At 45.2% G+C, this 24,447-nt stretch overlaps 1 protein-coding gene across 1 annotated transcript in view; it reads right to left on the bottom strand.

Moving 5' to 3' along the window:
* Positions 1-11,543: 11,543 nt before the first annotated feature.
* The window catches only part of LOC121846533 (glypican-5-like), a 78,932-nt gene continuing 66,028 nt past the window's right edge, over positions 11,544-24,447 (bottom strand). The window contains exon 9 of the mRNA XM_042322147.1: positions 11,544-13,934. Coding sequence (XP_042178081.1) covers positions 13,735-13,934 — 200 coding nt within the window. The 3' untranslated portion in view covers positions 11,544-13,734. The remainder of the gene's footprint in view (positions 13,935-24,447) is intronic.

Here is a 24,447-nt window from a genome sequence, read left to right as displayed (position 1 = left end):
GCTGATCAGCCCTATAGTCAAATTCTTTTGCTTAATGGAGCAGAACAGTCCATTCAAAGAGCATATTTCACATGCATGGATGTATTATTTTATGCTAAATAACACCAAAAGTTGCCTTTAAAGGGACTTGCTGCTGTGGTTTTGATGTGCGTAGGAGTGTTTTTCTCTTTTCTCAGCTTTTATTTAAAAAAATGTCTCATGAGAAAACAGATCCTTCGCCACAAGATGATAGTACTACTCATACTGAAAGTCGTAGTGGTTAAGTGCATTGCCACATTTAACAAGCACCTTTTGAGCCAAAAGCAAACTAAGACTCATTTCCCACATTCTGCTGTACATGGTGTTCTATTCCATCAAGCTGGTTCTGTGGTTGACCAATATTCTAATCTAACTCATGCACATCTCACATGTCATGTTCAATAAAAAGTTTGTTGCCAAGGACTGTTTGCATGTCAATGCAGAAACAAAATAATTATAGACTATTCACAATATATTACAGATGATAATCCAGAGCTATCCATAATAAATAGTCTGCTATCCCATTTGATTGCATTTATTTGTCAAGACAAGATCATGACTTGCTAGGGAGGACTGTTGAGGTAGGCTAATGACAGGAGTCATGACTGATTGGTTTGGAGCTGAATGGTGAGAATGTAAGAATCTACTTTAACCTGAAAACAATACAGTGCCACTCTACCAGTGGCGATTTTAGCATGTAAATCTTGGTGGGAAAAAATAAAATAAGTGGGATGCATGCCGGCAAAGCCACTACACAACACAACACTAAACAATACATGAATTGCAGTATAACGGTGACAAACGGTGCCCACAAACCGTTAGGGCCTACATAAAGCTGTCCCAACAGCAGTCCCAACACCTAACCACTGCTACACCTGGTTGTCACCGGAGCCTTGTCTGTCAGCGAAACAGTTCATTCAGCCTCATTTACTGCCTTTATAAACAAATGTGGTTTCTAATGACAATTGAGATGTATAAACTATGGCATAAGGGAACGACAAGCAGATAAGAGACAATCTGTAATTTTGATTAAGACATTAATGAGCGAGCTAGGACAGACGTAGTCAATATAACTATTTGTTTAGCACTTTTGAAATGTACAGCGACACAATTCAGAACATGAGTCATTCTTACTGTTCTCCCTGTACACCAAGTCAGAACTGTAGGATAAATAAAGGGGGCATATGAGCAGAGAATGAAAGCTCTTACAATATTTTATGATTACATTTCTCTAAAACAGGTTATAGGCTATATGTGCACCACCAAGTCAGAACAGTAGGCAAAATTAAGAGGGGTAAATAGACCAAATTATTAGGGTGAGGCACATGGGCTAGCAACATCTTACTACACAACATACTTAGTATTACTTTCTTAGCTACAGTATACATATCTCCCTGGCATATTACATCATTTATGCAGCAGCATACAATACATTTTTTGGACTCACTTTGTTGTGCTGTGCTCATTTGAACAGGAAGGTGGCACGGCGGTCCTTTGTGGGAAAATTTTGTCATCAAAGTCTGGCATTCTTTGGATCTATGGTGCTTTCAAAACAACTGGGAACTCTGAAAAGGTTGAATCATGATGACATCATTGATCTTCAGGTTGTAGCTCTAGAAAGAGGCTGGATTTACAATTTCGAGTTGGATGACAGTTCAAAACGTATTTTCCCAGTCGGAGCTCGTTTATTTCCGACTTTGCAGTTGTCTTGAACTCACTGAATCAAGTTTTCGCAGTTCCGAGTTAACAGTTGTTTTGAGTGCGGCACAAATCATGCTTCATTGACAGCATTGCCAATGTTGAATGTTTATCATTTTAAACTTGGAAAAGAGTGTGGTCAGATTCGGAACCACATAGCCACTCCACTGAATTGCAGTCTAGTGATTTGTTTGCCATGCTTGCAGTTATTCACTGTCACTGATTCCTTCCAAACCACTCATTGTTGAAATTGCGATTTCCTACTTATTGTGTAGTGTTTATGTCCAATGGCAGATGAGCACCGATTGTAATGGCCAGGGTGTAGCAGGTGCAGAGGAGTCAGGCGCAGGACAGCAGAGATGAGTAATAAAAGTAACTTTACTCAAAATTACCAAATACGTGTAGTAATACCAAGCCCACACAAATAGGACTGAAATACATAAAACAAACACACACAAAAACCATGGGGAAAACAAAGGGTTAAATAATGAACATGTAATTGGGGAATTGAAACCAGGTGCGTAAAACAAATGGAAAATGAAAAGTGGATCGGTCACGTCGACCGCCGAATGCCACCCGATCAAGGAGAGGGACCGGCTTCGGCGGAAGTCGTGACAGTACCAGCACGTTGACACCGACCTCGGGAACGACCCGGAGGACGAGGCTCAGGGCGATCCGGATGGAGACGGTGGAACTCCCGCAGCAACGAAGGGTCCAAAACGTCCTCCACCGGCACCCAGCATCTCTCCTCCGGACCGTACCCCTCCCACTCCACGAGGTACTGAAGGCCCGACGCCTCGAGTCCATTATGGCTCGAAGAGCATACACCGGGGCCCCCTCGATGACCAGAGGGGGCGGAGGAACCACCCGCACCTCAGACTCCTGGAGTGGACCAGCCACCACTGGCCTGAGGAGAGACACATGGAACGAGGGGTTAATACAGTAATCTGGAGGAAGCTGTAACCTGTAGCAAACCTCGTTCAGTCTCCTCAGGACTTTGAATGGCCCCACAAACCGCGGGCCCAGCTTCCGGCAGGGCAGGCAGGGGGGCATGCTTCGGGTCGAGAGCCAGACCTGGTCTGAACACCGGGGCCTCACTGCGGTAGCGATCAGTGCTCGCCTTCTGATGCCTCACGGCCGTTGCAGGTGCACATGAGCGGCGTCCCAGGTCTCCTCCGAGTGCTTAAACCATTTGTCCACCGCAGGAGCCTCGATCTGGCTCTGATGCCTAGGTGCCAGAACCGGCTGATACCCCAGTGCGCACTGGAAGGGAGAGAGGTTAATGGAGAAGTGGCAGAGCGAATTTTGGGCCATGTCTTCCCAGGGGATGAACACCGCCCACTCCCCCGGCCGGTCCTGGCAATAAGACCGCAGAAACCTACCCACATCCTGGTTTACTCTCTCCACCTGCCCGTTACTCTCGGGGTGAAAACCCAAGGTAAGGCTGACCGAGAACCCCAGACATTCCATGAACGCCCTCCAGAGCCTTGACGTGAACTGAGGACCTCGATCAGACACTATATCCTCAGGCACCCTGTAGTGCCGGAAGATGTGCGTAAACATGGCCTCCGAAGTCTGTAGGGCCGTAGGGAGACCGGGCAAAGAAAGGCGGCAGGACTTAGAGAACCGATCCACAACAACCAGGATCGTGGTGTTACCCAGTGAGGGAGGAAGATCCGTGAGGAAATCCACCGATAGGTGCAACCATGGCTGTTGTGGAATGGGTAAGGGCTGTAACTTCCCTCTGGGCAGGTGTCTAGGGGCCTTGCACTGGGCGCACACTGAGCAGGAGGAAACATAAACCCTCACATCCTTGGCCAAGGTGGACCACCAGTACTTCCAACTAAGACAACGCCCAATAGATCAAATGGTTGCGGACAGAAGACGGAACGTACAGACGCCCAGCTGGACACTGGGGAGGAGTGGGTTCTGTACTTAATGCCCGCTTGATGTCCGCGTCCAGCTCCCACACCACCGGTGCCACCAGGCAAGAGGCTGGAAGTATGTGAGTTTGATCCATGGACCGCTCCGCTGTGTCATACATCCGGGACAGTGCATCTGCCTTAGCGTTCTGGGAACCTGGTCTGTAGGACAGGGTGAAAACAAAACGGGTAAAGAACACGGTCCACCTTGCCTGGCGAGGGTTCAGTCTCCTCACCGCCCGGATGTACTCCAGATTGCGGTGGTCAGTCCAGATGTGAAAAGGGTGGTTATCCCCCTCAAGCCAATGTCTCCACGCCTTCAGAGCCTTGACGACAGACAATAGCTCCCGGTCCCCCACATCATAGTTTCTCTCCGCCGGGCTGAGCTTCTTTGAAAAGAAAGCACAGGGGCGGAGCATTGGTGGCGTACCCGAGCGCTGAGAGAGCACGGCTCCTATCCCAGCCTCGGACATGTCCACCTCCACTATGAACGCCAAAGATGAGATGAGCCAGCACGGAAGCTGAGGTAAACAGAGCCTTCAGGTGACCAAAAGCCCTGTCCACCTCAGCCGACCACTGCAGTCGCACCGGTCCCCCCTTCAGCAGTGAGGTATGGGAGCCGCTACCTGGCCAAAGCCCCGGATAAACCTACGGTAGTAGTTTGCAAAACCTAGAAACCGCTGCACTTCCTTTACCGTGGTGGGAGTCGGCCAATTACGCACGGCTGAAATGCGGTCACTCTCCATCTCCACCCCTGAAGTGGAAATGTGGTACCCTAGGAAGGAGACGGACTGTTGGAAGAACAGACATTTTTCAGCCTTGATGTACAGGTCATGCTCCAAAAGTCGACCAAGCACCCTGCGCACCAGGGACACATGCTTGGCGCATGTAGCGGAGTATATCAGAATGTCGTCGATATACACAACTACACCCTGCCCATGCAGGTCCCGGAAAATCTCTTCTACAAATGCCTGGAAGACTGATGGAGCATTCATCAACCTGTACGGCATGACGAGGTACTCATAGTGCCCAGAGGTGGTACTAAATGCCGCCTTCCACTCGTCCCCATCCCAGATACGCACCAGGTTGAAAGCACTCCTGAAATCCAATTTTGTGAAGAAGCGCGCCCCGTGCATTGACTCTATCGCACTGGCTATGAGAGGCAGCGGGTAGCTGTACCTCAGTGATTTGGTTGGTACCTCGATAGTCAATGCACGGGCGCAGACCTCCATCCTTCTTCTTCACAAAAAAGAAACTCGAAGAGGCAGGTGAAGTGGCGGGCCGAATGTACCCCTGCCCCAGGGATTCGACGAGCACTTTCGTGACCATCCCTTGAGAGCCCTCTGTTGCCACGAAATAGTGGGGTCATGACAGGCCAACCAGGGTATGCCCAGCACCACGGGAAACGCAGGAGAATCAATAAGGAAAAGACATTCTCTCCTCATGACCCTCCTGCGTAACCATGCCCAGTGGAGCGGTGGCCTCCCTAATTAGCCCTGTCCCTAATGGTCGACTCTCTAGAGCGTGCACAGGGAAAGGGCACATCCACAGGAACAATGGGGATCCCTAAACTATGAGCAAATGCTCCGTCAATAAAATTCCCAGCTGCGCCTGAATCTATGAGCGCCTTATGCTGGGAATGCGGGGAAAACTCAGGAAAATGTATCAACATGGAGCTGGGAGGTGCTGTTCCCAAGAAAGCTAAGGTAACTGAGCTAAACGACTACCGCCCCGTAGCACTCACTTCCATCATCATGAAGTGCTTTGAGAGACTAGTCAAGGACCATATCACCTCCACCCTACCTGACACCCTAGACCGACTCCAATTTGCTTACCGCCCAAATAGGTCCACAGACGATGCAATCTCAACCACACTGCACACTGCCCTAACCCATCTGGACAAGAGGAATACCTATGTGAGAATGCTGTTCATCGACTACAGCTCAGCATTTAACACCATAGTGCCCTCCAAACTCGTCATCAAGCTTGAGACCCTGGATCTCGACCCCGCCCTGTGCAACTGGGTACTGGACTTCCTGACAGGCCGCCCCCAGGTGGTGAGGGTAGGTCACAACATCTCCACCCCGCTGATCCTCAACACTGGGGCCCCACAAGGGTGCGTTCTGAGCCCTTTCCTGTACTCCCTGTTCACCCACGACTGCGTGGCCACGCACGCCTCCAACTCAATCATCAAGTTTGCGGACGACACAACAGTGGTAGGCTTGATTACCAACAACGACGAGACGGCCTACAGGGAGGAGGTGAGGGCCCTCAGAGTGTGGTGTCAGGAAAATAACCTCACACTCAACGTCAACAAAACTAAGGAGATGATTGTGGACTTCAGGAAACAGCAGAGGGAACACCCCCCTATCCACATCGATGGAACAGTAGTGGAGAGGGTAGTAAGTTTTAAGTTCCCCTGTGTACACATCACAGACAAACTGAATTGGTCCACCCACACAGACAGCATCGTGAAGAAGGCGCAGCAGCGCTTCTTCAACCTCAGGAGGCTGAAGAAATTTGGCTTGTCACCAAAAGCACTCACAAACTTCTACAGATGCACAATCGAGAGCATCCTGTCGGGCTGTATCACCGCCTGGTACGGCAACTGCTCCGCCCACAACCGTAAGGCTCTCCAGAGGGTAGTGAGGTCTGCACAACGCATCACCGGGGGCAAACTACCTGCCCTCCAGGACACCTACACCACCCGATGTCACAGGAAGGCCATAAAGATCATCAAGGACAACAACCACCCGAGCCACTGCCTGTTCACCCCGCTATCGTCCAGAAGGCGAGGTCAGTACAGGTGCATCAAAGCTGGGACCGAGAGACTGAAAAACAGCTTCTATCTCAAGGCCATCAGACTGTTAAACAGCCACCACTAACATTGAGTGGCTGCTGCCAACACACTGACTCAACTCCAGCCACTTTAATAATGGGAATTGATGGGAATTGATGTAAAATATATCACTAGCCACTTTAAACAATGCTACATAATATAATGTTTACATACCCTACATTATTTATCTCATATGTATACGTATATACTGTACTCTATATCATCTACTGCATCTTTATGTAATACATGTATCACTAGCCACTTTAAACTATGCCACTTTGTTTACATACTCATCTCATATGTATATACTGCACTCAATACCATCTACTGCATCTTGCCTATGCCGCTCTGTACCATCACTCATTCATATATCTTTATGTACATATTCTTTATCCCTTTACACTTATGTGGATAAGGTAGTAGTTTTGGAATTGTTAGCTAGATTACTCGTTGGTTATTACTGCATTGTCAGAACTAGAAGCACAAGCATTTCGCTACACTCGCATTAACATCTGCTAACCATGTGTATGTGACAAATAAAATTTGATTTGATTTGACATTAACATGTGAGCAACAGGGGGCTCTGCGTGAGCCTGGTGCCGACTCACCTGGGGTGACACGAGAGTTCCCTGCCTGCTGGCTCGACTTCCAGAGAAACCTCCCCAGCACCGACCAGCAGTGTGACCTCTGCGGCCACAGATGGTACAGGGAACGGCCCCTCCTCCGGTCGCCCTAAGCACAGCACCTCCCAGCTCCATGGGCGTCGGAGTGGTGGTGCTGGGGGATGGAACTGACAGGCCCCAATCCAGACGTCCACGGGTGATCAGCAGGTTATCCAGCCGGATGGACAGGTCCACCAGCTGGTCAAACGTCAGAGTGGTATCCCTGCAGGCCAAATCCCGACGGACGTCCTCGCGTAGACTGCACCGGTAGTGATCGATCAGGGCCCTGTCGCTCTATCCCGTGCTGGCGGCCAGGGTCCAGAAGTCCAAGGTGAACTCCTGTGCGCTCCTCGTCCCCTGCCTCAAGTGTAACAGACGTTCACCCGCCGCACTACCCTCAGGCGGTGGTCTCAGAGCATTTTGTATTATTCTGTACGTAAATCCAATACACTCCATTTAGTGTGGGAGAACCAGGACGAAAGTAATACTTTTTGTTTTTTTCCTAATTACTCAGATATTTTTATTTTATTTTACCTTTATTTATACAGGTTTTTCTCATTGAGATAACATCTCTTTTCCAAGAGAGACCTGGTCCAATAGCAGCAGAGGGACAACATTTCAGACAAAACAACTTACATACACTAACACAACATTAAACAAACTTTAAACACACATACAGAACAACAAAAACATTTTTTGTAAAAAACACTAAAGTCTTGACTAAAAACAGCTGTCCTAAAGACAATTACACTCTTCTATGATATATACATCGATCAAGTGTTTAAACTCCACCAACGAAACTAGATCATCAGTAACTAAAAGTAACTAAGTAACTAAAACTATTTCTACCATGACCTGTTCTAATTTTTGGTACTTTTAGAAGAAAATGAGAATGGGACCATGATTGATATTTATTTACCAACCTCACTAAAAAATAACAGAGATAAAATTGCATTTTACCCAATATTGTCACGACTGTCGTAAGAACGGGACAGAGTGGATGTTGAGTTCCACATATTTAATTCAAAGAGAAACTTAAACAAAACAAAATATATCAATAAACTAACAACTAAACGCGACTACGTGGTGCACATGCACATACACAAAACAATATCCCACAAATGCAGGTGGGGAAAAAGCCTACCTAAATATGATCCCCAATTAGAGGCAACGATTACCAGCTGCCTCTCATTGGGAACCACACAAACCACCAACCTAGAAATCTATAAACTAGATATCCCCCCCCCCAGTCACGCTCTGACCTAAACACCATAGAGAACCGAGGGCTCTCTATGGTCAGGGCGTGACAAATATGGCCTTAGAAATCAGTGTATACCAGTGTTTAAGCCTACGCAAGGTCAATGACGTCCAGCCAACGGCGCGGATTCAGTGAATTGAGATGCATCCAATGCACACAAAAAAACTGATATCTCTAACTTAGTGGTTAGAGCGTTGGGCCAGTAACCGAAAGGTTGCTGGATTGACTTCCCGAGCTGACAAGGTAAAAATCTGTCATTCTGCCCCTGAGCAAAGCAGTTAACCCAGTGTTCCCCGGGCGCTGTGGATGTTGGGCAGCCCCCCGCACCTCTCTGATTCAGAGGGGTTGGGTTAAATACAGAAGACACATTTCAGTTGAATGCATTCAGTTGTACAACTGACTAGGTTTCCCCCTTTCCTTAAACCGGCAGATGTTTTATTTTATGCTAATTCGATTTTCAGCAGGGGCACGGACATCAACTCTAGTTGGGTATCCCTTTGGAGCCCAACATTACGTTGCTGAAAAATATGCCTACATTGGTCATGCCTAAACATTTGGCAATTGAAGGTATCTAGGGCTAATGCTAACTTTGATTGTGTTCGATGAAAACGATAGGCCTTTGTATACGTTGTATGCAACATTATCGGCAAGTGACTTGATTGAGACCTACTGTGCCAAAGCGATTTATAGTTGTTAATCTGAATATACATTGAAATGACCTGATGTAGGTAATTAAACAATGGAAAGAAAAACATGTTTATTTATTAGCCTAGTGGTTATAAGTATTTAGCCATGTCATGTGAAATAAGCCTTGTGAAATAATTGTAAAAGGTGCAAGAGATAAAGTCTACTGTTGCATGTAGGTTTAGATTATTTATGGATTGATCCTATCAAAACAGAAATATCAAAACATTATTTTAACAACTCCAAAGCAATTGTATGTGGCGCAGGAACCACTGACTCGCTGCATTTAAAAAAAATAATCAACACCTGTTGGTAGCAGGTGGCAGGCAGGTAGCCAACGGATAAGAGAATTGGGACAGAAACTGAAAGGTTGCTGGTTCGAATTCCCAAGCAGACTACATAAAATAAAATATATATAATTCTGTTGATGTGCCCTTGACCAAGGTACTTAACCCTAATTGCTCCAGTAAGTCACTCTGGATAAGAGTGTCTGCTAAATGACTAAAATGCTAAATGAAAAAAATACTGGTAACTCTCAACTGGTTAGGACAGCTGATGAGGTGCCCATTTTGTATATGCTAGGAATTAAAATTCGTATTAGATTTATGTTACAAATGGGCAAAACGTATTATATGTTACACATTTTCTAAACGTGTGATACAGTATGTTACAAATTTTAGCTAGGTGGCTAATGTTAGCTAGCTCGCTAATTTTAGCTAGGCTAAGGGTTAAGGTCAAGGTTAGGGGAAGGGTTAGCTAACATGCTAAGTAGTTGCAAAGTATCTAAAAAAATAGTAAGTAGTTGAAAAGTTGCTAATTAGCTCAAATAGTCTGTGATAATATTCGAACTCGCAGCCTTTAGGTTGCTAGCCGTTCACGTTATACGTCAACCCATCCACCCCGATCAAGCACTCCACTTTCGTTTTTTGCCTTAAGTAACCATCTGTCTTATGTAACCATACGAAACGTAACATATCACACTAAATGCTCCGAGACCAGATTGGAATCCCAGAAGTCTAGGAGATCTCCACCAAAGCCCTATGCCCTCCTTACCATTTCTCTGTGACAGATGACCTCCCATGCTCTACTGTCCCCAGGGCAGGCTGCTAATCTCAGTCCATCCTCTCAGCCCGTCATTGCTAAAACACGGAATTAACAACACACATTTGATGGATGAACACCAATTGAACTGAATGAGGAAACAACCCACTATGTACACATGCACAACCCACACACGTATCCCAGGTTTAAGACTCCACAGGGATGAAAGAGTGGGAAATAGAACGATGGTCAAAAATAGACATGGGTTCAACACATCTACATGTGCTGTATTGGCTATGTGTTTATGTGTGTGTCTGTGGCTCTGTGTGTGTGGTGCATTCCTGCAGCATGGTGATGACAGTCTTGGGGCTGGAGGACAGGGCTTAGGTCAGAGGGGGCTGGGCTCAGCTGAGGAGTAGAGGGGACTGGGTGGTAGAAGGGGCTGCAGCTCTCTGGGTCTGGCTCCTTGGATGGTGCTCTGCTCTGCCTCTGTCTGGATTGTGAGAGGTCCTGGAATAGCTCTGTGCTCTGCTGTGTGCTGCTGGCCTGGCAGAGAGAAGCAGCTGGTCCTCTAGCTCCGCTGATCCCTGCCTCTCCCTGACTGGAGGAATCCCTGCTATTAATGGAACATTATTACAAAGCACTATGTGACTATAGCAGCATTACAAAGGGTAACCCCGTCATCGGCCAAGCTAAATCCTATTCAATCTTTGTGATAGAAAACTGAATTCAATAGACTAATGGAGTTGAGCCAAAATTATGTGGCCTGGCCTGGCCAAGCTCCAGCCACAGTGTCACAAACGCTCTGACACTTTGTTCATCTACTGTATGTAGAAATCTGATGTTAGGTTAACCTCTTGAGATGAAGCGTTGGAATAAATCAATTTACTATTTTTCTGCCTTTGTGTGTTTTTTATTAAACCGTTTGTACGTCTGATTGGATTCCACCTTTAACCTTTGTAGCGTTTGGTGAATTTTATCAACTCGGGTACCTTGTAGACTTGTCAGAACACGTTTAGTTGCACTTAGACATTGTGGAAGTTTGTGAAACCAGCATTCTGTCTCTTTCTCCTTGTGGTTGTGGGCTCTGCCTCACAGGTTACTTGATATTCAGTGAGAGATGTATTTATTATCCAGCAGGGCCTGTAGGGCACTGGTAGTGATTGGCACCAGTTAGTGGGGTTTGGCAGCAGCCCTTGCCAATCCAATCACTGTAATCCAGTGAAGGGCCAGAGGGCAATGAGCAGAGGCAGCCAGCACAGTCTAGCCCTGCGTAGCCTAGCCTGGCTTAGCTCAAGAGGCACAGAGTGGCAGAAACAACATGGGCATGCACTGTTTGGCAAAGCCATGCAGAATCCCCAGCACAGATCTGGAAATATACTGTAGAAAATCCTTGTTTGAGAAGCAAATCTAACCCAATACAATATTCAACTTCCTTTATTAGTATTCATATCAACACTGCAAGCACACTGTCTCATAGCAGATGAGAAAAGAATGTTCACAGCTTGACGGTTTGGCTATGCATGACTGGACCTGAAATAAAACATGTCCTTACCACACTAACAGTTTTCTCAGGAACAGCTTGGCTAAGTGCCTCGACAAACACTTTGAATAGTTGAGGAAAACAAATCAGACTTTCATGCAAACTCACACAATCTCAGTCAGAGAATGCAAAGAGAAAAATGAGGAAAGACAGTGTGGCAGGCACATCATGGTCAGGTTGACTGTTATATGTTTATTAAAATGCCAATGCGAGTCTACAAAGTCTCCATCCGTTTCAGATAAAGGGCCAGTCTAATATATCAGTCCTGTCATCACTCACCTGGCTCTGAACATTTCTGGCCTTTTAAAGGGGTTGCAAAGAAAGATTAGCCTCACAAGCCGCCTGGCTTGCGAGTTTACATGAATGGTTCACTACCACGGAATCAGCGCAGAGGTAATCAGTCTGGTACTGTAATTACGAGGCTAAAGCAAGATCTCATATCAAATGGTCTGATTGGCCAATTAACATTGACATTCAAAGGAGTGGAGCGGCAATGATGAGGTACATTACTGGACCTGGCATTCAGAACTAACAGGTGAGGCATAGGGTGCATTGCTATCCAGTATAGCAGAATATTGGACCGGTTACTCACTCTGTCTCCTGACAACAGCTCAAAGCCACCTGGATAGACATGGAGTTCATGGGGGGGGGTCTTTATTGAGCTGAAGGCTCTTTATATGCAGCTATTGTTTCCTTGCTAGGTAAAACACACTTGGTTATCTTGAACCTGGAACTTCATGCAGGACGGAGGTGTCTGCAGCATCCCTTTAAAGATGGAATCTGCAGTAGGGGAAACCGCACCACTGACCACCCCACGGCCATTGTTATTGTTTTGATTTTGTTGACGAAGCGGAGGTGAGGAGCGTTGTGTAACCTGGTAAAAGAAAATCCAGTACTATTCTGCTGCATTGATGTCTGAGGGAAAAAAACTGTGTTGGTTGTTTGCGATATTACAACAAAGAAGTTACTGCAAACAGACGTGCCAGTTTCACTATTCAGGATTCCAGCTTTAAAAAGTTAGCCATTTCTGTACTAAGAAAATGTAACATTTAAAACCAAAGATGAACATTGTGTGTGACTTCAAATATATACATTTATACACTTGCCATTATAATAGAGGTGATCTTTGTGCAATGGATGCATGTTAACTAGGATGTCAGTGTGTGGGAACATATGTTGAGGGTCGGGCTTGGTGCCCATCAAAACATACGGGCAAAATAATTTGGTGAAGTTTATATAAAGGTATCCAAAAACCTATTATTCCTCTATTTCCACAGCAACAACTCCAATCAAGCCCTTGTTATCCTATCCTTATACAGTACAAACTGTATATTTACATAAACGTGTATTTACATTTGTCCAATAGATCAGTTCTAGTACTGTACAAGCCATTATATGTTGTTACAGTAGATGATATGGTAAAGAAACCCACATGTAGACATAAGTATAGGTAAATAAAGGCACACAAACAAACAAATACACAATCAAAGTCCCACATGCGACCATATAAAACATGTACAGTGTGCTCGATGACTATCGACAGAAGGCATAATCAAACGGAAACTAAGTAACAAATAGAGAGAGCCCAGAGAACATGGCAGTTGGCTTTGGGTGTGGACAGGTGAGGAGAGATGTCTGTGTTGGGCCTGATTACATTCTTAAGTTCAGCACTGTTTCTGAACTTTACTGTTCATGACCTAAACCTAGGGACCACAGGAGAACCAAGCGAGTAGTGGGACATATAGCTGACCACATCTGACGGTCAACTGACCAGGCAGTTCAGTGAACCAGAGAGGAGGCGGCAGTGAGGACAAAGCAGAGGTAAAGGCAGCAAAGGAGAGAGAGAGAAATGCAGACATCCTACATCGCACAAACGCAGCCATGCAGTCCAGCTCCCGCCAACTAACAGAGAGCAGCTGGGGAAAAGCCGCAGGTTGGCTGGCGAGCACCTCTTCTTGTCCTCCTTCTCATCCTCCTCTTCCTGCTTTTCCTTCTTGTGAATGCTCCCCACCTCTCTCCAGTGCTTAGTGGCATCATCAGCGGAGGGGAAGGGGGTCTCAGAGTTGGTGTCATGGTAACCCCAAGGCAAACAGAAGGGTGATGAGGGTGATGGTGATAGCTGGGTGGTGTGTTGGGGTGTGGCCCGCAGCTTTCACAGCTACCTGTGGAGGGGGTTGAATGGTAGGGACCTGGTGTGGGGGCTCCCTGGCTCCTGGGCTCTTCCCCAGTGGAACACCAGCAGTGGCCACGTCCACTCTCTCATTCTCATCTGGGGAGGGAAACAGAGAGAGATACCAGATAGAGCTATTACTGTCACATCAAAGAGGTAGAAGGGGAAAGAAAGAGAGGACAGAACGATTAAGACAGAGAGAGTGAGGTATCCTAACACAGACACACCTGTTCCAGGAGATCTACAAAACCTTAGATCAGTTGAAACTCGCTACTGACAGAATACACTCACAAAACAAGGAGACAAAAATGAATGTTTACAGTAAATTTGTGAGAACAACTGTCAAAGATGAACCCTACTTGGTTTCATGAGTTTCGCAGGGTTTTCACCCTCCGCAGCTTTGAATCAAGGGTGAGCTGTGGTGAGTAAATCACTGAGACAGTAACGGGACTGATAGTGGTATATATTGAATGTAATGACAGTTAACATGAACCTGACAGCAGTTACAGCTAAAGCCAGTTAATGATCCACAGACATACAAGCTCCTGTGTGTGTATGTATAGTATGCAAGAACACACACAAAGTATTTAGATATTTATTTGCATAGGCCTATTGCTTTTAGTCAGATGGCCGTCCACAAATACACATAATGTACCAGTCAAAGGTTTGGACATGCCAACTCATGCAAGTGTTTTTCTTTATTTGTATTATTTTCTAAATTGTGTAATAATAGTGAAGACACAAACTATGAAATGACACATATGGAATCATGTAGTAACCAAAGTGTTAAATCAAAATATACTGTATTTTATATTTGAGATTCTTCAAAGTAGTCACCCTTTTCCTTGATGACAGCTTTGCACACTCACCAGGAAAGCACCCCCACACCATCACACCTCCTCCATGCTTCACGGGGGGAACCACAACATGTGGATATCATGTGTTCACCTACTCTGCGTCTCTCAAAGACACGGCGGTTGGAAACAAAAATCTCAAAGTTGGACTCATCAGACCAAAAGACAGATTTCCACCAGTCTAAATGTCCATTGCTTGTGTTTCTTGGCCCAAGCAAGTCTCTTCTTATTGTTGTCCTTTAGTAGTGGTTTCTTTGCAGCAATCCGACCATGAAGGCCTGATTCATGCAGTCTCCTCTGGACAGTTGATGTTGAGATGTGTCTGTTACTTGAACTCTGTGAAACATTTACTTTGGCTGCAGTTTCTGAGGCTGGTAACTAATGAACGTATCCTCTGCAGCAGAAGTAACTCTGGGTCTTTCTTTCCTGTGGCGGTCCTCATGAGAGCCAGTTTCATCATAGAGCTTGATGTTTTTTGCGACTGCACTTGAAATTTTCCGCATTGACTCACCTTCCTGTCTTAAAGTAATGTTGGACTGTCATTTCTCTTTGCTTATTTGAGCTGTTCTTGTCATAATATGGACTTGGTATTTTACCGAATAGCCCTATCTTCTGTATACCACCCCTACCTTGTCACAAAACAACTGATTGGCTCAAAATGCATCAAGGAGGAAATAAATTCCACAAATTAACAAGGCACACCTGTTAATTGAAATGCATTCCAGGTGACTACCTCATGAAGCTGGTTGAGAGAATGCCAAGAGTGTGCAAAGCTGTCATCAAGGCAAAGAGTTGCTATTTGAAGAATCCCAAATATAAAATATATTTTGATTTATTTTGCACTTTTTTGGTTACTATATGATTCCATATGTGTTATTTCATAGTTTTGATGTCTTCACTATTATTTTACAATGTAAAAATAAAGAATAACCCTTGAATGAGTAGGCGTGTCCAAACTTTTGACGGGTACTGTACATATACACAGGTGTGCGCGAGTGTGAGGTAAGTTTTAATCATTCAGTGTGTCTCCCTGCCCAGGCCGGCTGGAGGCTTGGTTTGTCCTCAAAGAGAGTTGTTGTTCCAGCAGATACACAACATATGTCTGGAGAACACACTCCAGGTGCCTCTCTTCTGCTCAACGGCACTGTGTGTGTGTGTATACGTCTGGTGACGTACTGGTGTCGGCTGGCATACATTTCACTCCCTGACAAAACCTCTTCCTGCTCCCAGGAGTGTTGGCTGAGCTAAATGAGTGGATTAAGACAGTAAAGGCATCACGGACAGCCAAGGGGAGAAACAGAGCACAACAGACACGTCCTCTCACAATGGCCATTGTACTCTCACTACAATAGACAAAGGAGCTCTTTATCTCCCATTGCAATGAGGTGAGCTGTATATGATCATTACAAAATCATTATCGGAGATGAACAAACAGCCCCCATAGGCCTATTGACTTTAGCAATTGTATTGGCAGGATGTGCACATCCCAATGTGTTTGCCTGAATGTTTACAGACGTCTTGGTGAATATAAATCTGTGCTGGAGAAAATCAGTGTGGGTCCTCAACAGATGATTTAATAGCGCCAGAATGTTTAGTCACTCTGCGTCCTAGATTTCATGCCATCTCAGTCACTGGCTGTGAGGAAACTTATATTCTCTGGAGAGTCAGGCTCATTCTCATTGAATCTGCACTGGGACAAGCAGCACAAACATACAACTCTATTTGTGTTTGTGTGTCCACATGCATATGTAGAGGTGTGTGGGTGTATGCTTGCATGTGTGTGTGTGTTTAGAGGTCAGGGGTAATTGAGACAGTTTAGGGAGGAGGACATGACAGTGGATAGTGGTAGAGCAGTAGAGCTGGTGGTAATGGGGCACTAAGCCTCGTGTCTACCCGTCTACATGCCCTACAGCACTGCTGTCTCCTAGCAACGCAGGTTGACGTTTATTGTCATGAGTTTTGCCCTGGAGGCAGAACTGAGTGGTTTCCGCTAGATGGGCCAGCTACAAAGTACAAAATTGTCTGTATCGTAAAATTTAATGAAAACAAAAATTAGCTTAAGGTTTAAGGTTAGCGTTAGGCATTACATTTAGCAGTGTGGTTAAGGTTAGGGTTAAATCGGATTGTATGACTTTGTGGCTGTGCCAGCTAGTGACCACTCTGCAGAGCCACCTCCAGTACATGAGTCATCTTAATAAATGCCAAACTGCCCTAGCAGCCCCAGAACATGTCACTGGGGATAGAGTGGAGACACACAGCCAGTTGGTGAGTGATGAGCAATGCCCAGAGTCCCCATGCTAATAAGCCCATTTAACCTTTCCAAAGAAGAGGTTAATGTGTGCGTGTGTGTGTGTGTGTGTGTGTGTATGACGTTGACATTTCCAGAAATCTTCAGTGACGAGGTCCATAGGGATAATATCAGGAATTGCTCTCAAAAAAAGTCTGCATACAGTATGTGCCCACGTCTGTGTCTATGTCCATGTATACAGTGAATATGAGATGTGAACGTAACGGAGTTGACGATTTCATCTTAAATCTTCCCATAAATCCCATTGTGACAGGGGAAATGGAAGCTTTTAGTGTGCAACAGGGAGTGGCAATTGAATGCAAGCTTCACAAATGTTGCATTATTGTTAAAACATTCCAGACTGTTTATCTATGGGTAACAGGGTTGACGCGTTATATACTCGACCCGCTCAGTTGTCCACCACAAAACCAGAAAATTATGAATCTTGGCACTTTAGCAAGTCTTTATTAACGTAAAAAGAATCTGGATTTATTGAATTCTAAATGTGATCTATATTAAAAGGGCACTTCATTGAATATAACATTCAATATTGGCCCACAATTTCTACTTAAAATATTAAAGGAAAACAAAAAGCAATAATTTCTTGGAAAAACCCTGCAATGAATATACATTTTTATGGTAATGTGTGTAATTTGAGGGTGTACTGTATTGGAATGAATATGTCCCAGTTACTATGAAAAGGCTGTTACACAGTGCGATGGGTTAGTAGTGAGACACTGCCAGGTTTGATGTATGCATCCTGGCCAGACTACGTGTCTGATAGAGACGTCAGCTCCTACAGATCTGGGCTGGGGAAAGAGTGCCTCAGCTCTGCCTGCTTTCAGCTTGGGCGTCGTGGGGGTTGGCATATGCAAGGTGTTTGCAATGGGCGACAGCAGGGGCTCTCGAGCATGATGAGGGGAAATAAATCACCCAGCCGGGAGACATTGCCGTGACAACCCAGAGGAATTCGCCCTGCGAGCGGAGCCAGACAGGGTGAAATATGGAGGAGATCTCAGACCCAGCTGCAGATGCTTGCCTCCCTGCCTCTGCCTGGCTTCCTCTCTCACACCGACATGTTCATGAGAGGAGGAACACCATGCTCCATCAGGATTTCTGTTTGTCACAATCTTCTCTTGAGTGATGAGCTCATTTTATACCTACAGGCCATTCCTCGTGGTCTTTGGCTGAATGGAAATATGTACTCTAATCAGCCAGTTTCACCTGGACTGCCCTTGTTTTGGATACAGTAACAGTTGTGTAACACTCAGCTTTTTGACAAAGCAGGAATCATAAATATGGCAAATGGCCAAAAAACAAGGGCTTTGGCAGAGCAGGAATGTCATTAAAACAAAGTATGGGCGTGTGGTGTGTGTGCCACTCCTAACCATCTGAGCGAGAGCGTGGCGCTTCAGTGTCACACTATTACAAGGCAACAGTCACCATGGCGGTCGGAACACATGACAACATCCCATCGGTAGGTGGGTCGGGATGTTGTGAGATCAGACATGGGGAATTGAGACACCGACCCCCCCCCCCAAGGCCAGAGGCATCAGGCCAGTTAGTCATTAGCCTGCTCCAACCCAGGGGAGGAGCAGCTGTCAAGCCCCACTGTCAACACCAACACAGGAGGAGAGGGGTGGATGCCCCATTTTCTCACCTTCAGTGACAGCTAGTGGGGGAATTCACCCAGTACTGTGCTGTGTGACTGTATGCTGGACAGGTGTGTCTTGGAGATGCCCCGTGACAACAAACAGGAGATGCAGCATGTCAGGGCTAGAACACAGGCAGGATTCAGATTGGCTGAGGTGAGGTCACCTTAATTATAGTTTACCATGCTGATGCAGTCTGGCGGCCCTTTATGTGGAAAACACCAGTCTTATAATTATCAATACACACATACCAGGACATAAGATACGGGCTGGGGTTTCACTCTGTGACACATGCAAACAGTGGTATGAGCTCCTGCCAGAGACCTGTGTGGTACCGGTAAGGGAGCATTCTTTGTGCCATGTCTGTGACAGCTGATGGATATGAGGGAGGATTGAGGTGTGGACTGTGAAGGGATGAAAGATAGTGTGAGAGAAGCAAGGCGTTTTCCATAGACTTGTTAGACATAGACAGACATAACTCAACCACTCAACACATGGAACATTCAGATATGGCATTCCTGAGATTCTTAGAAGCGGTACTAACACTCAGATTGCACATAGTGTACAGTCCTAGAGATTCTCTCATTACATCAACTATTACCATCTACATAGTTGAGGCTGTACCAGATATACAGACAATAGAAGAGAACACACACACACACATTTACCCATTGATGTGATGTGACCTTGAGTGGGGTTGGAGGGGGGCAGGGGGGTAAAGGTATCCCTGTATTTCCAGCTGAATCAGTAATGAGCATTTCATTACCTTGGCCAATATCCCTTAGAGAGGACTGGCTGTACACAAAAAGACCTGAGGCAGAGACTATACTGATTGTACACAACTAGACTGGCAGACACTACAGAACTGCTTCTCTCTCAGCCTTTCAGTACAGTATCTTTCTCTCTCTATCTGAAACAGTATATCTCTCTAGTGATCACACAACTGTCTCACCAGGAAAACTACCTTGGAGGAGTTTGGGAGGCTATTTAAGATGGAAAAAGATTATGCTAAAGCGTACATTTGTATGATAGCACATGAACTTGTTTGAGTGCTCATGTATACTGTAGATGACATAGGCTAAGTATGGGTTGCTGCTGGGAAAGTAGTCTGTGGCTGAGAGGCATCTCCACTGGCCAATCTTAAAACCTACAGTACTACAGCAGTGCTTTTCCTGGTAATGATGATGATGATGATCCACAGACAGAGACAGAGAAACTCAGGGAACAGGAAATCCATATTAGCCCACGGCTAAATAAACCTAGCAATTTAACTGTAACTGACACACATTCCTCTTCACAGTCCAGGTGTAAACACACACACAATGCTGATGTAAAAACGATGTGGCAGAATTAAATAATGTAACATTTTGTAGAGGTACATGCAAATACAAAAAAAGAGTGGGCATGTTCATCACTGTCACTGTGTTAAACGTAGAGGCAGACAGTACATTACCCATCTTCCCTGACTGTCCTGTCAGTAGGGTTATAAATATTGTCAGCAACAATGTGATGGAGCTTTGGCACAGAGTCCGACCTCAAGTACATCAATCAATATCAATTACAATCTCTATCACACCTTTACTTCAACACCGATAACCAGACAAACATATATCAAAACAAGGCTGCCAGGTGAGGTGAGGTGTGTATATCCTCCCTCCCCACTAGGTGAACACAGAAAGGTGTTTGACCTTAAAATGAGCCTTCCCATGTCTGCCTGTGCTTAGGTTTAATTGGCTGTATAACAATGAACATTCATTCACACAGCCCAGCAATGAAATAGAGCCACACAAACAGACAAAGGAAAATTGAAGCCACGTAGCCTACAACCACACTCATCCATACATACATACTGTATGGACCCAAACGTACATTGCATGGTCAGGATCAACCTGTTTCGCTCTCCATCTTTCTCTCACACCACATCTGACACATGCACAGACACGCACACACACACACTGGCAGTGCAGGGAAGGGTTGTGTTACACTGAGCTGCAGATTTCACCCTCAGCAACTATTTATCAGGCTCCAGAGCTGAAGAATCGCATAGAGTTACAGATTGAGTATGGAGTCAGAGAAAGGAGCCAGACTCATTATAGGCCTTATTATTCTAGCCTCTAACCACAGCATCTCTTTATCAAACAAATTATATTAATTTCTCTCCTGATGATTCACCTTCATCAAGGTGAAACACTGGCCACTGGCTTAATTTATATAATCCTCACTAGCTGTTGTATAAACAGCTTCAGTGCTCAATTCACCATACCATAATGGGAAAACTGAACTACTACAGTATACAATTATCAGAAGAGGCTGGTAGGAGGAGCTTTAGGAGGACAATCTCATTGTAATGACTGGAATGGAATTAATGGAACGGAGTTAAACATGCCGTTTCTGCCTCCTGAGAGGCGCAGCGGTCTAGGCACTGCATCGCAGCACTTGAGATGTCACTACAGACCCGGGTTCGATCCCAGGCTGTCGCAGCTGGCCATGACCGGGAGACCCATGAGGTGGCGCACAATTGGCCCAGCGTCATCCGGGTTAGGGGAGGATTTGGCCGGGTGGGATTTCCTTGTCCCATCGCACCCTAGCAACTCCTTGTGGCATGCCGGGTGCCTGCAAGCTGACTTCGGTAGCCACATTGGTGCGGCTGGCCTCCGGGTTAAGCGAGCAGTGTGTCAAGAAGCAGTGCGGCTTGGCGGGGTCGTATTTCAGGGACTGCATGGCTCTCGACCTTCACCTCTCCCGAGTCCGTATGGGAGTTGCAGCGATGGGACAAGACTAACTAACAATTGGATATCATGAAATTGGGGAGAAAAAGGTAAGTATGCTTTTTCCATATACTGTATGTTTGATATGTTTGATACCGTTCCATGGTTTACAAATGAGCACGTCCTACTATAGCGCCTTCCATCAGCCTCCTCTGATTAAGATCATTCCCAATTAAGGCCACATTGACCCACTCTTGCATCACTAAAAACTTCAACATGAATCTCAGCTAAAATCCTTACCACCAACCCATCTTCCACTCATATGTTGCACAAACAAATTTGTACAATTGATAGAAATCCTTTTGAAATGTCTGTGTCAGTATATCTTAAATATGGTTTGGATCATATGCATCTATCCAGTGTGTGGGCAGAAGGATCCATTCTAGATGAGTAGTAACAGTGAGAGAGCACAGTGAATCTCTCATTCTTTAATGAGGGTTATTTCCCACCCCTGGGGTGACATAGACAATGCATTACTGACTCTGCACTCAATTAGACACTGCACCTAGCACATTCAACCCAGCGACAAGCTGTTTACCACCACACACACACACACACACACACACACACACACACACACACACACATTACTTTTATTTACAATCTCATGAACTTATTACTATCCAAAGACTTGTGAAAAAGCATCATATTGTCAGTCATCCGTCAGAAAGAGATACTGTATATGGTATATTGCCATACTGTAGCATAATTACTACGGTACAAGTCATACTGTAATCTGTCACTTGTACATGACATGTGGAACATTTTCACGATCAACTTCAAATAACTGCAAACCGGATTGTTTTGCTGGAACAAGGTTTGGGGTTTAGGCCGCATTTCGCTTCAGGCATGAATGTCAAAGCCTCACCCAGGGATGAAGGAAAGCTCCTAGCTCATCTACTGTAGCCTACGTCCTATGTATGTCAGGAGCCCAATGCCATAGTTACTGAGAGATAAACGTATACCAGGCGGTGCCAAAGGAAGACCCTAAAAATGATCAAAGACCCCATTGCAACCCAAGTCATAGATTGTTCTCTCTACTACCGCATGGCAAGTGGTACCAATACACCAAGTCTGAAACAAACAGGACCCTGAACATCTTCTACCCCCCAAGCTATAAGACTGTTAAATAGGTAGTTAAATAGTTCACCAATAGCTACCCGGAATATCTGCATTGACCCTTCTTGCGCTAACTGTTCACTGCTGTTACTATTAATCCTGTTGCCTAGTCACTTTACCCCGACCTATATGTACACATCTACCTCAGTTACCTCGTACCCCTGCACATCGACTCAGTACTGGTACACCTGTATATAGACAAGTTATCATTACTCATTGTGGATTTATTTCTATTTATTCCTTGTGTTATTTTTAAAATATACATTTGTTTTCCACTATTTCCCTTTTTTTCTGCATTGTTGGGAAGGACCCGTAAGTAAACATTTCACTGTTAGTCTACACCTGTTGTTTACGAATCATGTGACAAATAAACATTTGATTTGATTTGTAATGAGATCGTGTAGTCATGGCATAGGGATCAAACTAATACAAGGAAATGCCCTGTTCTGTCACCGTGCCACATAAACAATGATCAGACCATAGGGAATAGAGGGAGAGAGTAACTGGTTTAAGGAAGGACTGATTGAATTATACAACAAGATTGTTCACAATACATACATATCATTAAATCCAGTCACAGCGAAGCTTTAGGGGCGCTTAGATCACAGTAACAATCACATTATAAGTACTCTCATAAACACTGAAATCCAATGCAGATTTCACTGGAAGGCAACAGAACCAGAGCTGCAGCCACTGTCCAGCCAGTACATTAACACTGTGTTAAAACAGAACTAAAGGAGCCAGAGGAACACTGGTGTTGGCAGTGACAAACAGACCCAGCCCCACTGACCCTGAATGTGAACAGTGTGCACACAGTACTGGGCCAGGGGTCTGCTATGTTCTACTCTGCCTACCTCAGCTGCTCTCCATCTCTCCCCTGGGGCCAACACCGCCACAGATATTATCAGATAAGCACTTTAAATTTCCCCTGGCCTTCCCCTTTATCCATGGGATCTGCCTGGAAGACCAGAGGGAGCACAAAATGGCTGCTGCTGCACTCCGTAGCAGATGTATGCATGGCAACACACAGTGAAAGAGAAACTGGCTTTCTAAACCAGAACACACCCTTCAGTTGGACATGAGATACTGTTACTGTTTATTCTAAACTACGATTGATCTGCTTTGCCAAATGTGCAGACAGTGCGCTGCTCACCAGAAAATTAATTGTGCACAAGGGGCGTTGTTACTGGGAACCTCGGCTCTATGGACTGTATTTATGAGGAAGGGGTTCAAACGACCATGCTTTGGACAAGGTGAGGCTTATGTCTGACTGCTCTGATGTATTTAGTCAAGCAGAGTTCCTATGTTCCTCCTCCCATTGTAATAACCAGGGTTACAGCATGTGTATTTTATTCCATGCATAGTAAATCCTCATTCTTTCTGTGAATGGTGGCAAATAACGGCCAATCAAAACGGGGATACACATCAGCATCTTTTGCGTGGTGAAGAATCTCATTTGTCAGGAATTTTACATTTGCCTGGTCGTGTTATTTGTATTTTACGGCCACCACATTAACGCAACGGACCAGCCTCAGCCTCACGTCACCGTGGAAGACTAATAGGCCATGCAATGCGTTCATTTCCTCAGCTGCCTTCATAAGCAGACATTTCCATCTCAATTTAAACTTTGAGAGAGGGAGTTGCATGAAAGGGATCCGAGACAACAACATTAGAAACACACGCACATTAAATATGAAAGACCAGACCGAAAGCGCTCGTCTAGAGTGTGGTATCCTGACCTTGCATTATTCTATCAAGGAGAGAGAGTGACAGTAGAGGATAGACTAAGGTAATGTAAAATATATCGACATATTTTTAGACTAAAACATTTTGCCTGCTAATCAAAAGCACATCAATCATTTCTCAATCAATCAAAACTCTAAATAAATTTTAAAAATGTACACATCAATATTTTACCATTAAGTTTAAAAG

This window comes from Oncorhynchus tshawytscha, linkage group LG05, assembly GCF_018296145.1.
Source record: "Oncorhynchus tshawytscha isolate Ot180627B linkage group LG05, Otsh_v2.0, whole genome shotgun sequence".
Taxonomy (NCBI): Eukaryota; Metazoa; Chordata; class Actinopteri; order Salmoniformes; family Salmonidae; genus Oncorhynchus; species Oncorhynchus tshawytscha.
The sequence above is the reverse complement of the archived record's forward strand: the minus strand, read 5'-3'. Positions and strand labels throughout refer to the sequence as shown.